The sequence below is a fragment of the Abramis brama genome (assembly GCF_963993115.1).
Source record: "Abramis brama genome assembly, chromosome: 12".
NCBI classification, from domain to species: domain Eukaryota; kingdom Metazoa; phylum Chordata; class Actinopteri; order Cypriniformes; family Leuciscidae; genus Abramis; species Abramis brama.
This window is the reverse complement of record NC_139974.1, coordinates 29,492,277-29,510,406: the sequence shown is the minus strand read 5'-3', so window position 1 is coordinate 29,510,406 and position 18,130 is coordinate 29,492,277. Positions and strand designations below refer to the sequence as shown.

Genomic DNA, 18,130 nt, shown 5'->3' with positions numbered 1-18,130 from the left:
TGGACTGGCGTGAAGTGCAGGCTCGGCTGGACTGGCGTGAAGTGCAGGCTCGGCTGGACTGGCGTGAAGTGCAGGCTCGGCAGGGCTGACGAGGAGAAGCTCAGGCTGAGGGGATACTGCAGGCTCACGGAGCTCCTCCTCTACCCCGCCCACAGTAAACAATGATCCGCTTAACAAAAGGGCCAGATCAATATAGTGCTCCAAAGTCTCGTGAGGATCATGCAAGGGCATGAATGAACTGAGCGGTTCAGATAGCCCTCCCCGAAAAAAGATCTTAAGGCATTCTGTGTTCATTGAGGTGAGATTTGCCAGTTCAATAAACTCCTCGACATACCTCTCAATCGGCCGATTCCCCTGACGGAGACGCAGGATTTGTACTGCTGTATCTGATGGCATCGCTGCTGGATCTAGGTATGGCGAAGTTTTCTGTTACGATCTGCTCCGAGACTCGAAGGTAAAGATCCAAACGCAGCTTTATTTAGGGGTAATCCAAAGAACAAGCAATAGGTCATACACAGGAAGGCAGTCCAAACAAACAAACAAAACAGGCAGGGGTCAGAGGCAAGAGAGTAATCCACGGAACAGGCAAGAAATCCGAAAACCAAGAGACAACAAAACCAGGGAAAAACGCTCAGAAGTGCAGTGCAACAACATACAAAACTTCGCAGTGAGTGATGGGGTGAACCAGGCTTATATGGGGTGAACTAAACAAGATGATGAGATACAGGTGAATGTGATAATGAGTGCTGATGAGTCCAGGCAGAGAATGATGGGAGATGTAGTCTGTGAGTGAACATGAGAGTCAGGTGTGGAGTGCCCTCTGGTGGCTCTCAAGGGCACTCCAGCTGGTTATCGTTACACTGAGAATAGGAAAGTCCACGCCCCAGCTACCCTATACTGATAAGGGCATAGGAACGATAGGCCTATAATTGGAATCACTTTCAGAATCTTTTTTTTTTCCCAGCTGATAAAATGATAAATTGACGGCTGTCAAACAGAATCCACCTGACTAAGAACGCAAGACGACAAAACTGCAGTTGGGCAACAGAACATTATCGTCCATTGGTGTGGATGCTAATATAGTTATAATTATAGTTCTCGTTCTTGGTGTGAATGGGAGTAACAATGTTAAAGGTTCAGGTAAAAAGGAGGCGGGAACCGGCGAACAGTAAACGTGACTTTAATCACAAAATAAACAAACAACTAAATGAAAGTAAAGCACTAGCCCCTCACGGATGGCTGCCACTCGTCTTCACTCTCGTCTTTCACTGTCGCCACTCCACCTTTATTCTTTCCGGCTCATCAACACTCGCGCCACCGGCCTCGTTCCGTTCCCACGGCTCTCTGCCCCTCCCTGCTTGCCACACACCCTCATCATCCTTCACAGGCTGGGGGACACCCACGAGCGTCACAACAGCCGCAGCACCTGGGGGTATAAGGACAGACAAGTCGAGAGAAAAAGGGATGGACGGATGAGGAGAGACAGAGGGGAGAGAGGAAAAATAAAAATAAATTGTGTTCCGGTTCCCAGTACACACTGCCGCTCAGTCCTCAACCAGCTGAGAGGCCCTCAGGTACTGGATGCCCTGTGGTGGACTGCCTCTGACTCTGCCCCCTGGTGGACGGCGAAGGCTCCTCAGGCAAACGGCGTCGACTTCTCCCCCTCATGGACGGCAGACACTGGCGGTCAACGTTACTTTGTGCTGCCCGTCCTCCTCAGCACTGTAATCCCCCTCACCAGTGTAACGATGTTAAAGAGTAACTCAGGGAAGAAGGAGGCCGGAACTGGCAAACAGTAAACGTAACTTTAATCACAAAAATAAACATCAACCAATAAAAGCCCCTCACGGACGACCCTTTATATATCGATATAACTATATAATATTGTGTGCAATCTGTCACGCCCACTAGAGCCTCATCAATAGTTGCATGCATGTGCTGAACACCTCTGAAGTAAACTAACCCTGAAACAGAACCTGAGCCAGAGAGAGTAGGTTGCTATGGCTATTGCATACCCTAAAAGTTACCTCTGTTTTTGGAACCGAAAGTTGAGGTTATCCGCTTACTTATTACCCTTAAACATTCCCGGGTATGTCACATAACCTGCTTTCTGGAATACACTCCGGAGAACGTGATTTCAACAAGTACAGCATGTTTCTGGATCAACATCGTTGTTGATCCTGGAACAACATTCCAATCAACCAATCAGATTTGAGGGACACGTTTAGAGTTTATGTCAATTAGGCTTACAACCAGGGTTGATTGCCTCTACATCAGTGTAATTCAACTATCATTTCCCTCTGATTTTTGGGATAACTTATGGGTAGGGTTAGGTTCAGGGGTAGGGGTAGGGTTATGACTACATTTTTGGTTAGGAATATTGATTCCGGGATCAAAAAAAAAATATATTGATCCAGGAACATGTCTTACTTGGAAAAATCATGGTGACCCTCAAGACCCTCATTAACACTCGCACCACTGGCCTTGCTCTGTTCCCACGGCTCCACCCCCACCCTGCTTGGCACAACGGGCCTTTCAAATATTGCAGGATTATTTTATGTAATTCATATGGCAGTCTTTCACCACATGAATGGATTGGCTGCTTCTTATAATTAGTCTACTCTTCCAAACCGTCACAAAGAAACTGTAGTGCTCTGTGAAATGACTCCTAACTTCACCTAATTGTCTGCATTAATTCCCTTCTGCCCCATGTACTAGAGTCATGACCTTTACTTATGAGACTGTGTCATGTTTCTCAAAGCTATCGCAGACTCCTCCAACTATTGCTTCAAGAAAGTTTGTGTGTGTGTGTGTGTGTGTGTGTGTGTGTGTGTGTGTGTGTGTGTGTGTGTGTGTGTGTGTGTGTGTGTGTGTGTGTGTGTGTGTGTGTGTGTGTGTGTGTGTAGGCTACTTATGAGTGCCACCAGAAATGAAAGAAAAACTAATGTTTTGTTAACATTTAGTAATGCATATTTGTCGGCATATGTTATTTTATTGTTCTGCTGTCGCAACATAATGGCTCTGAATGAGACAAATCACTAACAATTCAGTTGATCTAGTGCTTCTGCAGACCTGTGACACCATGATGTTTACAGCTTGCAGTTAACACTGCAATGCCTGTGTTTTATTTGACCTCATGTGTTTAGAACAAAATCTCAACACATCCCAACCTTGTAATCCAAATCATGAATAACAAAGGGGACACAATGACGTTACATTGGAGAAACTTTGTTGAGTTAGCACTCTAAATACCTCGGTTGTGATTCCCATATGCTGGAAGTTAGACCAGTTAGGAACAGGCTAATGCATCAGAAGTATAGGCTTACAGATTAAACCGTGCATTAAGATTTATATACATTAATGCAGCAAATATGAACATATGCATCTGAAAATATTAGTTTAACTTAGACTGAGAAATTTTAAGGTTTTGATTTTTCCAACAGACTAATTGAGTTCTGTTTTAACTTTAAATACGAAAATGGGATTTCCTATTTCTTTAGTGCTCCAAGTTTCTTTACTGAACGCCTGGATGTCATTATTTATTACCATATATGTAAGTTATTTATAATGCCGAAAAAGAAAGGAATCCTCGGATGAATTCATCCTGAATAATTCAGCCTAAAATCGTTAACCCCATACAAGGTTGTGGCAGGTTTCTCCTCTGTTCTAATGAATACTTTATTATCATCATCCCAAGCTTCAAACTGGAAAGATTGAACAAATAAATAAATAAATCAAGGGCAAGCTTCAAGAGTGCAATTAACACACAATGACCAATCAGCAAAACTTTTATGCAATTTTATGTATTTTTAAACTATGGATAGATGGTTTATTTTACTTAACAATAAACATTTTTGCATGCTTTAAAACAACAACAAAAGGTCTAATAATTATACAGACAAAAAATGTATGAGTTGATATATTTTTATTATATATATATATATATATATATATATATATATATATATATATATATGCATCGATATTTGTGTGAAACTGCCCATATACAAGTTGATTTTATTTGAAAAATCTTGGAGTGGAAGGAGTGATATCCATGCCTGTGCCAATTATCTGAACCATGGGGATTTTAAATTATCAAAGATGAAAAGAGTTAGAGGCCAATCTGTCTACTTCGTTCAAATCATACGTTACTTCACTCCTCTCACCAGGGGTTAGGATTAGACTGTCAAACACCATTTGTCTTTCTTCCTAGTTGGTTTAAAAAAGTTAGCATCTAGTTTCACAGGGGGTCGCTCATGTCTCAGGTGGCTCTAAATGGCACCAATTCCTCGTTGACATCATGGCAAGCCATTTTAACTATTAATTTATTTTTTTTTCTGCTACTAGTAGATCATTAGCAAGTAATCCTGTATTTACCATATCTTTCCACTCTCACTTGTAGATATTCATTAAATACTACTTTTCCCTTTTTATAGTCATTTTCCAAGCAGTGACAAGTAGTTATTAAAAAATCTACTGTCAGGATTTACTAAAGACACCAGTGAAATAATAGCGCTGAAAAGGCAAAAGACACCCAGTGAAATAATAGCGCTGAAAAGGCGTGGACAGGGTTATTTTTGTGGCTGACCTTATTGCATATGCATTTGTTGGAGTTTCCCTTTCAGACGCAAAATTTTTGAGAGGAGAGTATTTAAATTAATCATGCAAGGAGATTTACTAAGGTTTGCGCTAGTCAGTTTACTGGTATTTGCGCCATTATTTAAAGGCCAAAAAAAGGCATGTCTTAAACCAGATGCTAATTTGCGCTGCTCTTGGTAGATTAAGTTGGTCATTAATGATCCGGCTGCGTCTGTGTTCTTTAATTTGTGCGTCGTCAGTAGATCACATAGAGAACTTTCCACTCCAATCAGCGCTTTTATGGAATTGCACTCTCACGCTAATTTGCCCTGTTTAGTAAATCTGGCCTAGGTTGCTGCTGGAAGAGGTGTTAATGAGGCCAGCAGGGGGTGCTCACCCTGTGGTCTTTGTGGGTTCTAAAGCCCCAGTATAATGATGGGGACACTATACTGTAAAAAACACTGTCCTTCGGATGAGACGTTAGACCGAGGTCCTGACTCACTGTGGTTATTAAAAATCCCATGGCATAAAAGAGTAGGGGTGTAAGCCCGGTGTCCTGGCTAAATTCCCTCCATTGGCTCATTATCAATCATGGCATCCTAATAATCCTCATCCACTGAATTGGGTTTATCACTCTTTATCATCTCCTCAATGTATAACTGATGTGTGGTGAGCGCAATGTGACTTCTGTTGCATCATCCAAGTGGATGCTGCAAACTGGTGATGGGTGAGAAGAGACCCCTGATATGATTGTAAAGTGCTTTGGGTATAAAATAGAACATAATAAAGTGCTATATAAATGCTTCATTCATTCATGCTAATTATTCTTTAAGAACTAACACTAATTATTTAGTTAGGTACAGTATACTGGTATGCAAATAGTTACTATCATCTATTCCAGCTTCATTGAAGTATACTCATTAAATAGTGTCGCTTATAGATATCTCATAAATAGCTACAGATATGACAAAATATGATAGTCACTGCTCACTGTAAAAAAATATTTTCATGATTTGAATTATTTTCATGATTTCAGATAACATAATATTTTGGGTTTCTGTTGATTAAACCAATCTCCTTCATTGTATTAACTTTTTTTTATGAACTTAATATTTTAAGGCAAACAGGTTACTTTTAGTTAAACCAACAATATTTGTTTACAGTGTGGCAATTGAAAATAATACTATAGTATTAATAAGTATAACATAATATAAGTAATAAATGTTAAAACAGCTTGCCATATCAGTCACTTCATGAAAAACAATGCTTCACTGACTATGAATTTTAGAAATACCATTGAGTTAACAGTTTAGCCCCTTGAGTATTTATATTTATCATGACTGAGTGGTTCTAACTTAAGTCCCGGTCTAAAGGTTATTGTGTGGAAGGGTTCAAATTATTAATGCATGTAAAATCATTTTGTGTTTCCACAGGGAAAAAAAAAATGTCAGTCAAACAATAAATGCAACCGAATAAAACAACTTTAGTGACCAACATGCGATTGGGAACATTTCAGGACCATGGACAGCGAACATGTTTTTTTTTTTTTACACAAAATGAATCTTTATTACTGAGGGGTGTCAGATGACCAATTGAGACTTCAGATTGGGGGAAATTGTGTACTGTGCTATTATACAGCAGTGATCACTTTCTTTTACAGAGACAGAATCTGTTTGTTTTTTTTTTGTGTTTTTTTTAAGTGAAAAGCCAATCTTCCTAAATATACATTGGCGTGTTGGCAAGTTCTAATGTATAAAGTTCAGACTTTCAGGAGGTCTCATATTACAACAGCTCACATTATGAAACTAATAAATAAGACATTAACACAATTAGAATCTAAGCCTAGTGATGGTGCAAAAAAAAAAAAAAACGTGTCACAGTTGCTGAGAGGAAGTAATAGGCTCTGAGTGTTCATGTTAGGTATTCTGTGAGGAAATGGCTTCAGTCCATAACTCTGTGGAGTTGCTGAAAGTTTGGTTGAAGTTGGAGTGCCTCAATAAAGGATCATGAAACACACCATCAACCCAGTTTCTCAGTGTAGCCACTGGAGACTCTTGTTTCCTCTTTATTATGTCGGAGTCTGAGTCACAGTTTGAAGAAGAGCACGACGTTCCTTTATGCATGCATGAGGAGTAATCGGCTTGGTTTAATGACGTAGCAGTCTGTGCGAGAGACCAGATTTTTGGCTTGGTCTCAATAGTCTTTTGGCCTTGTTGAAGGTAGAACTTTGCTGTTTGGTTGTCTTCAGCAGTCGGTCTTAGGCGGTCTTCAATAAATTCATGGACATCTCTGGGAAGCTCGGTAACGGATTCTTTAAAGCGGTTATCTGGAGATTCGCTGGTCTCTGAGCGAACCCGCACGACAAAGGATGGTTTCGATTCGCACTCAGAGCCATCTGATTCCACTAGATCAAAATCATCCAGATCGCTGTGAAGTTGATCTGTATCATCCTTTCCTTGGTTGTCTGGAGGTATAAAACAAATATTTAAGCAGGTTATAAAATCACTGAATATAACGTTGAATGTCAAACTGTAACTGCAGCATTCAAATTCTGGGTGGTAGCGTAGGTCTATTATTTTGACGTATTAGTAGCAAAAGTTGTTGCTGAAAAGACACTCACTGAAGGTGGGAACCAATTCACTATCTAGATCTAGATCACTACATATCACTGATAGAATTACAAATACGTTGTTTTTATTTAAAACAACTACCAAACATTACCTAACTGTATCGCTACACTGAATAGGCTATATGAACAATATTTGCTTTTCAAACCAAGAATGACATCGAAAAAAGCTTTCAACAAACCATTGAAATCTCTTTCGGTTTTTATTGGCTCGCCCTGTGATTCGTCCATATCTTCTTCGTCGTCACACTCCTTCTCATCTGAGGTCTTGTTGCGCGGCGACCACGTCATTTTATTTTCCTTCTTGAGTCTCCGGCGTGCGTTGGCGAACCAGGTGGAAACCTGCGTAAGGGTCATCTTAGTGATGATGGCCAGCATGATCTTCTCACCCTTGGTGGGGTACGGGTTCTTTTTATGTTCCTGCAGCCATGCTTTCAGTGTGCTGGTGGTCTCTCTGGTAGCATTTTTTCTTCTTGTGCTCACATCTACAGATCCATATCTAAATAACATGACAAGTAGTCCATTTGTTTTAAAGTTGGATGCACAATAGCTGTATTTGAAAATTCTGCAAAAAGGTCATTGATGCAACCAAATTTCTCTTGAATAACAAAAAGGAGGTGATAATTCTTACCCATATCTCTCATACTGGTACTGTCCAATTGGGTAGTCGTAATGGTAATATGCAGAGCTTTGGGTAACTCTTGAATGTCCCATTGCCACTCCATCTTTCTCACTGAGTTTACCCTAATATAAAGCAAAAATGCAAATAATCACAAAAGAGGTCAGTGATGATTCCAAAACCTTTCTGGACAGTGCAGGTAACATGCACATCTATTGTTATTGAAATGAATAAATGAAATGCGTACCAGAGGATAGCATGAGTTTGAATCTGGACCGTAAGTGCTGTAGGAATCATAACTGTGACTCTTCGAACAGGAGTTTCCATAGACAGCAGTAGGGATCAGGTCATGCCGGCTGGAGGCCACAAGCCTACTTTCATATACCGGGCAGTAAAGTGAGTTTTGAGGAGAAGTTGCCACTCCAGTGTCCAGCAGAGAACCATTAGACTCATAGCAGGCGCTCAGAGCGTTAGAAGACATTAAAAGCTGTCAACGAAAGGACGAACAGTCTAAAGCATGTCCTTGAAAACTATGAAACACTTTATGTAGCCTTTAGATTATTAATGACTTTAAATGAGTTAAAATAACTTTAGTTTCCAGTGCTATCTACATTTACAGATACATCTGTGTTAGAAAACAATACTGTTACATTGCACTTCTGACTACATGAAATCTTGGAAAAGGACACTTCTGCAATACATGTTTATTTATCTTCAAACATTTAACACAAGTGCTGGTATACATATATGATCATGGCCTTATGGATTTTGAATAATGTTAGATTGTGATATCATATCTTTTGTCATATTTTTTCCAATCATTTTAATATTGAGGGCAATGATGTTGGATAATAATGAATTCGTTCTCTTTTTTGACCCTCCCAAAAAAAGGCAAAGTCTTAGACTTGCAAAAACAAAATGTTCGCCAGCAGTAAATTACAGAATATATATATAATTTTTTTTAATAAACATAAAAAAATAAAGGTTATTTATTGCCGTGGTTCCATGAAGAACCTTAAACATCCATGGAACTTTCCCATTGCACATGAAAAAAGGTTGTTTAGATTATTAACCTTATGTTCTTCATACTAAAAAAATTGTTATTTTAAAAACTGTTTACTGTAAGGTACTTTGGAGAAGAGGAGCCTTTATTTTTAAGAGTGATTAGCAATAATCTCTACTAAAACTACTTTCAGATCTTCAATCTTAAAATGAATTACATTTATGATCTTCAAATCTATCATTGTGCTGTTTTGGCAACTCCCTGCCACTTCTCATTTTCATGTGATCATTTGAAAAAAATCATGAAATATAAATTCAAGAAAAACATTAAATCAAATATATAGTTCAAAGGAAAAGGGTTCTCTGAATTTCCCTGATTTTAGCAGTTTTTATAAATGCATTATAAAGGCAAAGTTAAAATATCTGCGTGTGGGACAAACCCAAAATAGAGAAATTATGGCAGGTGTAACCTTTCAACACTCTTAAAAATAAGTAGAAAGTATTTTTTTTAAAGTGATTAATGTACACAATAAAAGTTTAAAGGTTTTATAATCTACACAGTATACCTTCTTAACAAGTATTTTCAATAATTTCCCCTAACTGAAGGATCACACAAATACATTTAATTAATTGGGAACATTCACAATTAATCATAATATTAACATCCAGCACGTGTGACAAATTTTGGCACACTAAAGTGAGGTGTGGACGTGTTCAAAAAAAAGTTACCTGTGGTGCAGCAGGATATGAATAGCCAAACTGTGTAAATGACATGATGAGTGTCCAGCACAGAAAAAGCTGCAGTCCCGCTGCGGGTCATCAGTTCATCACGAAAATCGTCCATTAACTGCAGGTAAACGTCCCTTTCTGGTTTCTGTTTGTCTTTCATACAAACAACAATAAAAAAAATAACAGAAAGTGCAGTGTGACACGGATTCAACGTGGTGCAGCGGTGTAGCTGAAGTTGAAAAAAATCATAACAAACGTTGGCTCAGTTGCACGTTGTTTTAAACACCGGTGACGCTGACGTCACAGGATCAGATTTAAAGGTCCAGATAACAAACGCGAATCACGGGAAAAAGTTGTTGTTCACACAGCGGAACACTTTATAGCCGCTGTATAACTTGTGAGTCAAACGATGCGCTTGTGTCCTCGTGAGGAGCCCGCGGGGTCTCGCTCACATTAATGAGGACGTGTTCAGTTTCCCTGCCCGCCAGCAGCCAATCACACATCTGACTCAGTGCAGACAGCTCGATCGCACATGATTGATGACCGCCCAGGAACGATTACCATAATTGCCTTTCTATGTAGTTATCAAACACCTTTGTACCATTAAATAACATTGGATTTGTTGAAAAAAATAATCTCTAAATTATAAAACATACATACAAAAAATAACAGTCTACGATCGATATCTATCAAAATACTAGGGCCTTAGTAGTTACAGTGCTGTGAAAAATATGTCTTACATCAACAAAAACAGACTGGTAATTATTTTAAAATAAAGTTTTCTGCAGGAGAGAAAACGTTATTTAAAAAACTTCACTTTCACTATAGCAAATTAGTTAGATTTGTGTGTCATCTTAAAATAAAGTTATCTCAAAAGTACCTGAAAGAAAAACACACAAATTAAATGGTAGAAATACATTTGGTAAGTAATCTACAAAAGTGGCATTAAAATGAAATGTCTTTATCATTACCTTTATCTTCTTCGAAGCATTGTTACCTAGTTTATTTCTTCTTCAGAAGTGACTTCTATTGAACTTTGAGGATGAAAACTGTAAAACATGTTTTGTCTTGTAACCTTAAAAACTTTTATTTAATATGATTAATATGATCAGCCAACATTATAAAAAAAAAATATATATATATATAAAAAAAAAAAAAAAAAGTAATTTTAAGGATCAGATCATATAGAAATGGTTTCTAACTGGACAGTTTGGTGAAGGTCTGTCCTGAGGGGTGAATTTATTCTCTTTCTGTGAATATCTTTTTCATTTAATAACTCTTTTAAAACCCAAAAGTGACACTGTACAGTTGCAGCACAGTCACATTTCGGTCCCTTATATATATATTTTTTTTAGACATCAATCAATCCTTTATCACATACAGTACCTTAAATATGTCTCTCAGCCACCTCTGTACTCTTTCTTCATTGAGGCTAAGAGGTTTGGCTTGCCAGAGTTCATTTAATATGTATAATGCATGAGGGCACTTCAGTGCATTTACTTAACACTTTGTTCCTGAGGTCCAGAAGTCTTTTCATCAGAGATTGAAACTGTGATAGACATCCCCCGTTTGAAAGCACTGTAACCACCTAATTCAGTGTTCAGGCTTTTTTTTCTTTTTCTGTTTTTTCGTTTTGCCTGTAGGTCACAATATGTAACACAATTGATTACAATGTTGAGGTGCCGCACCTGTGTAAAGAAGCCAGAAGATCTTATTTGTTTATGCATGCAGTGAAACGGTTTATTTATATTATGCATGATTATGGCACAATATTAATTTTTTTATCTTCTGTCTTTTCTACTTAGAAATTGATAAAATGTTGTATATTAATGTATAGCCTTTTTATGCTAAAAAAAACAGTTAGGGTTTTTAGCATCATTAACAAGGCTCAACACAACCTCTTTTGCTATTGAGACCAAAAGTGCAAAAGATAGTGATTAAAATGAAATTGCAGAAATACGCTTTTGTTTGTGAGGTGCATATGAATGAATAGTTGATGTGCAGAAGACCCGGTGAAGGACAAACCTGGGAGATAATCACAATATAATGAACACCGAGAGAATAAATTTATCAGTATGTACAAATAAATAAATATATAAAGCATTTACCAGCCCGAGAACAAAAAGCAAACAACAAATAAACCATTAGCCAATAGCAGCACTTGGCGAATTTATTTATATTTGCAGTGAGCATCACTTACTTTCGTCATTATAGTAAATATCGGTAACAAGCTTTTATGTATAATGCATTATAAAAGTATTTTAATGCATTAATTATGGCTTGTAATGCACCTTATAATGCATTGTATGGTCTCATGAATAATTGTAACCACAGTTACATTATAATAACTGTATAGTTACACTATAATAACATTATAATACATTATAATACTTATCTAATCATTGAACACACCTTTAGAAAGTATAATGCATTAAAAAACATGACAAATAACCCAGAATCTGCAAATATTATAATGCATTTTAAATTTGGTGACAGTTCTTTATGAAAAGATATAATGCATTATAACGTACATTATGAATAGCTTTACAATGGATTATACATAAAGGCTTTAAGTAAAGTGTTACCTAAATCTATGAGCCCAGCATTCATATCGAAGTATATCTTTTAGTTGTAAAATTGGTAATGAATTATAAAAATAAATTACAGAAATATTACTAAGAAATTATTATTTAGAATTTTTATTTTTTCAAGAAATATTACACTTTTAAGAATAAAGGTGGGGGGGAATAATATTTTTCTGGTTATTCGTACTATATACAAAAATGATCTTGAAATATAGCTGAGATATTTGCCTCGGGTATATACTCTCAACTTCAAGAAAATCATCATTTTCCACAACCAAAAGTGTTAATACACGAGAAGCTGAGTGAATTGACAAAACGAAACAATGAATGGAAAAAGTGCTGCCCGGAGTGTAGAATCCATATCCCAGTGCTCTTTGGGTGTAGGGATAGTTTAACTCATAAACACATATCAAGCCAAGCCACTAGAGAGTCTATGGAAAATTATAAAGCTTTTATTCAATCATGGCTTAGGCATATTGAATTGACAAAACATGTTTGTATCTCTCCGATGCCCCCATCTGATGTAGATCAGAATGAAACTGGCAGACTGTGGGACGTCCAAGCTCTTCAGCCGTTTAAATGGAGCTCCTGGATGGACAGCTGCTTGATAGAGTTACATCATAATCTACTGAAATGTTTGTCTCAATGATTGAGGCAGTGGAAGATGAATGTGTGGAAACGGCTGTGTTTACATAGATGAAGAGACCATCATTCATTGTTACAGGCAAATACAAATTGCCAGTCCTTTAACTGACAGGTTTTTTGTTAGACTGGAGAAGCAGCACATGAGCAAAAGCTTTATTTCCATTCCAAACTCCGAACACAGACAATAGTGCTTGTTCAATATATGAGCATTCTTTTCATGAAACAAATTAAATGTCATTCATGTGAGTGAACACTCTTTCTTCAGTCTCCAGGGACGGTGACAGTGGGGCTCTGCTGTCTGAAACTGACTTACCTTCAAAACAAGAATGGTATGAATCTGCACACGACTGACCTTCAACCTCCGGCCACTTCCTTCCACTCTCCATCTTTCAATTTTTATAACACTTAGCAGATTCCAAAACCTTTCCCTCGCAATCTCTATCCTGCTTGCTCTTGTGGGTTTTTTTTTTTTTTTTTTTTTTTTTGTGTGTGGGTTTTTTTTTTTTTGGTCCAGGTGGGACCTGCTGCATGCTCTCAGGCAGACTATTGGTTCATCCAGGCAGAAAATGGAGGGTTGGGAGGGGGAGGACAGGAAATGGAATGGGAGTTGACTCTCTTCTCACACACTTTAGCCCTGATGAGCTGCACCTTGGGGACCACTGTCAAGTGATCTCTGACACTTCATTCCCTCTCTACACAAGAACCCTCTCTGACAGACACAAGCAGGGAAGAACTCAACTGCAGCTTATTGCTGGAGTCTAAGCACAGTTCAGCACAGAAACAGTGCTTGACGAGAAGACCTGATAGAGCTGCAAGTACTGTAACATGTAAAAGGTATTTGGTGAGATCAACATGCATTCTTAAAATTCTTAGTTTAGTTCAATATATTAAATGTCAGGGTCTGACTCTCAAGCTTTTATATGGACATCAGTGCCGTGGAGTAAAGTTTGCATACTAAAAGTTTGCAGCGTAGCTTTTCCAGTAACAAACCAATCATTCTGCCATAAACAACTCTTTCACATATGCAACACAGAAAAGTCAGAATCATTCTAGAATCAGTTCATCATAAATGACTCTCTCTCTCTCGTATGTAATGCTAGAAGGTTTGATTCATTCTGTTGAATCGGTAAAGTTTGATTCTAGTGAACCTGTCATCTGTCTCTCTATTATATGTAGCAATGGAAAGTTAGAATAATTTTAGTGAATTGGTTCATTATAAACATCTCTCTCTCTCTCTCTCTCTCTCTCTCTCTCTCTCTTTCTATAATGTAGTGTGCAAAAGCCTGATTTATTCTAGTGAATCAGTTCATCATAAACATCTCTTTCTCTGTATTACACTGAACAAAATTATAAATGCAACACTTTTGTTTTTGCCCCCATTTTTTATGAGCTGAACTCAAAGATCTAAGGCCTATTTCTCTCAAATATTGTTCATAAATCTGTCTAAATCTGTGTTAGTGAACACTTCTCCTTTGCCAAGATAATCCATCCACCTCACAGTTGTGGCATATCAAGATGCTGATTAGACAGCATGATTATTGCACAGGTGTGCCTTAGGCTGGCCACAATAAAAGGCCACTCTAAAATGTGCAGTTCGAGAAAAAAAAAAAAAGGTTGTTGATTGTGGCCTGTGGAATGTTGGTCCACTCCTCTTCAATGGCTGTGCAAAGTTGCTGGATATTGGCAGGACCTGGAACACGCTGTCGTATACGCCGATCCAGAGCATCCCAAACGCATTCATTCATGCCGACTGCAGGAATGTCCACCAGAGCTGTTGCCCGTGAATTGAATGTTCATTTCTCTACCATAAGTCGTCTCCAAAGGTGTTTCAGAGAATTTGGCAGTGCATCCAACCGGCCTCACAACCGCAGACCACGTGTAACCACAACAGCCCAGGACCTCCACATCCAGCATCTTAACCTCCAAGATCGTCTGAGACCAGCCACCCGGACAGCTGCTACAACAATTCGGTTTGCATAACCAAAGATTTTCTGCACAAACTGTCAGAAACCGTCTCAGGGAAGCTCATCTGAATGCTCGTCGTCCTCATCAAGGTCTCGACCTGACTGCAGTTCGTCGTCGTAACCGACTTGAGTGGGCAAATGCTCACATTCGATGGCGTCTAGCACTTTGGAGAGGTGCTCTTCACGGATGAATCCCGTTTTTCACTGTATAGGGCAGATGGCAGACAGCGTGTATGGTGTCGTGTGGGTCAGCAGTTTGCTGATGTCAATGTTGTGGATCGAGTGGCCCATGGTGGCAGTGGGGTTATGGTATGGGCAGGCGTATGTTATGGACAACAAACACAGGTGCATTTTATTGATGGCATTTTGAATGCACAGAGATACCGTGACGAGATCCTGAGACCCACTGTTGTGCCATTCATCCACGACCATCACCTCATGTTGCAGCATGATAATGCACTGCCCCATGTTGCAAGGATCTGTACACAATTCCTGGAAGCTGAAAACATCCCAGTTTTTGCATGGCCAGCATACTCACCGGACATGTCACCCACTGAGCATGTTTGGGATGCTCTGGATCGGCGTATACGACAACGTGCACAGGCTATATATATTGGCAATATTGGCTATTTGCCAATAACACTGTCTAAATCTGTGTTAGTGAACACTTCTCCTTTGCCAAGATAATCCATCCACCTCACAGTTGTGGCATATCAAGATGCTGATTAGACAGCATGATTATTGCACAGGTGTGCCTTAGGCTGGCCACAATAAAAGGCCACTCTATTTGGTCCTGCCAATATCCAGCAACTTCGCACAGCCATTGAAAAGGAGTGGACCAACATTCCACAGGCCACAATCAACAACATTTTTTTTTTTCGGGGGGCTCCCCGGATCATGATTCTAAATGGCTCTTTCTCTAAAATCGTCACTGTCAGGTGGAAAATACAGCTTTTCAGGAAATGGGAAAAAACATTATTTTTTAAAAAAATAATTAAACACTGCGTCGTCAAAGTTGATATTGTGGCTTTATAGATGGTCAGTTCTTCATTTACCCTTGCATTCCAAATATGTTAATTAATATAAAAATATGGAATTTGTCGGTTATTGTCTATGTGTAATGTGTTGTTTACATTTGTGTTGTTCTAACGATCTCTTGCGTTTATAATAAAAGACTGTAGTATTCCTTGTTTGTGCATGTTGCTTACTCATTACAGAATAACCAACCTTAAAAGAGAAATAACCATCTGCGAGGCAGAGAGGGAGTGCCTATAGCCTGTGCTTACCTCAGGCCTAGCGATAGATCCTCCCACCTGAGTTATCACAGAGTTGAAGTGCCAGTCGTCCAGTCCATCCCAGAGCCAGGAGCAGACCACTGCCTTATACACCTGTGATCCGCATATCTAGTTCCCTCCTGAGTCCCCACCCTCGAATCAACGCCTTCTCCACTGGTCCTGTCCGTCTATCTGGATGCTCCATTCCCATGTGGAGATCTTCCTCCTCCCTTGTTCCTATCCAACTTTCTGGCCCCATATCCTCCGCTGGTTACGTCCAGTCCCCTGGATCCTTCGGCTCCACTGGTGTCATGCAACTCCTCGGCTTTGCCCTCGCCACTAACTCCTTGATGCTCTTAGGCTCCGTCTCGGGCTTCCCGACCACTAGATTGGCATAAAGTTGAGTCACCGGCTTCACCTCGGGCCTCCAGGCCCATGTCTCCACCTTGACCTGTTAGTTCGTTGACTATTCCTTAGCTTTGCGTTCCCATGTCTCCGCCGTGGACCATCAGCCCTGGGACTCCTCTGTTGCTTGCCAGTTTCTCCATGCACCCTGGTTCCGCCTCAGTCAGTCTGTCCCCAGGTCCTACCCGGGCATTCAGCCAAAACTCCACCCTGGCTCCTCATGCCGTCGGCTCCACCGTGGTGTCTCTCTCCACTGACTCCTCCTCATCCCTGTCCATCACCTTCTCCGCGCCCTCCTCCAATGCCACCGTTACAGCATGAGGACGTGCCTTCTGGGAGGGGGAACTACTGTCATGGTGTTGGACTCTTATTTTGACATTCTGTTGTGTTTCCCTTAGTTCCTGTTTCCCTTCTTTGTTTAGTTTTGGTGTCCTTGATTTCTGATTGATGTCCCTAACTGTTTCTATGGTTAATTATCAGCTGTTTCTTATTTACTTGTTATTCTCTGCATATATACTCCCTGTTCAGTTTAGTCTTTTGTCGATTATTGCGTTCTGTGTAATGTGTTGTTTACTCTTGTGTTGTTCTAACAATCTACTGCAATTATAATAAAAGACTGTAGTATTCCTCGTCCGTGCGTGTTGCTTACTGGTTACAACATGATTATATGTGTACATATACTACATGTGTGCAAGGATAACCATCTCCAGACCCCCTCTAGAGAAGACTAAATGCTTTTTCCATACTTTTGCCATTTTTAAACTTCCTGTAGTGGAAACAATATGATTCCATGATCATTTATAATTTGCTATTAATAGTATAAGCACTTCTTCTTTTGATAAAGGAGTATGCTTAATTGGATTTAATGTGCAATTATAGTGTACTTCAAATCTTAAATTAAAAGTATTTTTTCTATATTATTTCTATATATACACACACACACACATCAGAATAAGTACTCCTTAAGTACACCTGATCATGGAATCATGTTGTTTCCACTGGAAGTTTAAAAATGGCAAAAGTATGGAAAAAGCTTTTAGTCTTCTCTAGAGGGGGTCTGGAGACGGTTATCCTCACACACATGTAGTCTGGGGACTGTAGACCATTTTCTTGTGGATTTTATTTAGAAGGGGAGTGGTGAGGATGTGGTATAAGTGCTTTACTGAAGCCTTTGGAATATATTCTGTGTATTTAACACTAGTCTATGCCAGGTTTATAGTTCAGATGTCTCCAAAAGTACCTTGATATTCTTTGAAGTACCTTTACTTGGAGTACACACTTAAAAATAAGGTTCCACAAGAAGAACCTTTTTTTTTTTTTTTTTTTTTTTTGGTGTGTAAAGAACATTTTAGCATTTTTTCCACAATAAATAACTTTTTGTGGAATGGAAGGTTCCATGGACATTAAAGGTTCTTCATGGAATGTCAATATAGATGCCAATAAACAACCTTTATTTTTAAGAGCGTAAATACTATATGAATATGTTAATCATTCAGTACTATGGTATAGTACTACTCATAAGTTTTCACATATTCCATAGGTATTACCATAAAGTTAAAGGTCTCCAAAAAGTCAACCAATCTTCATTACTCATTTACTGTTTAAAAAGAGCATTAAATTCACAGATAGTGTGATCTGAAGCGGAATCGACCAGGTGAATTGGCAATGCACTCAAGTGCACTTAACAGAGATCTGCTACATGT

At 39.0% G+C, this 18,130-nt stretch overlaps 1 protein-coding gene across 1 annotated transcript; it reads right to left on the bottom strand.

Moving 5' to 3' along the window:
- Positions 1–6,127: 6,127 nt before the first annotated feature.
- Positions 6,128–10,000, bottom strand: irx4b (iroquois homeobox 4b). The gene is made up of 5 exons (XM_084130259.1): positions 9,555–10,000; positions 8,071–8,310; positions 7,836–7,948; positions 7,387–7,703; positions 6,128–7,042 (listed from the first exon to the last, which is right to left on the bottom strand). The coding sequence occupies exons 1-5, from the start codon at positions 9,597–9,599 to the stop codon at positions 6,495–6,497; spliced, it is 1,263 nt and encodes a 420-aa protein (XP_083986385.1). The 5' UTR covers positions 9,600–10,000; the 3' UTR covers positions 6,128–6,494.
- Between the last annotated feature and the right edge of the window lie 8,130 nt (positions 10,001–18,130).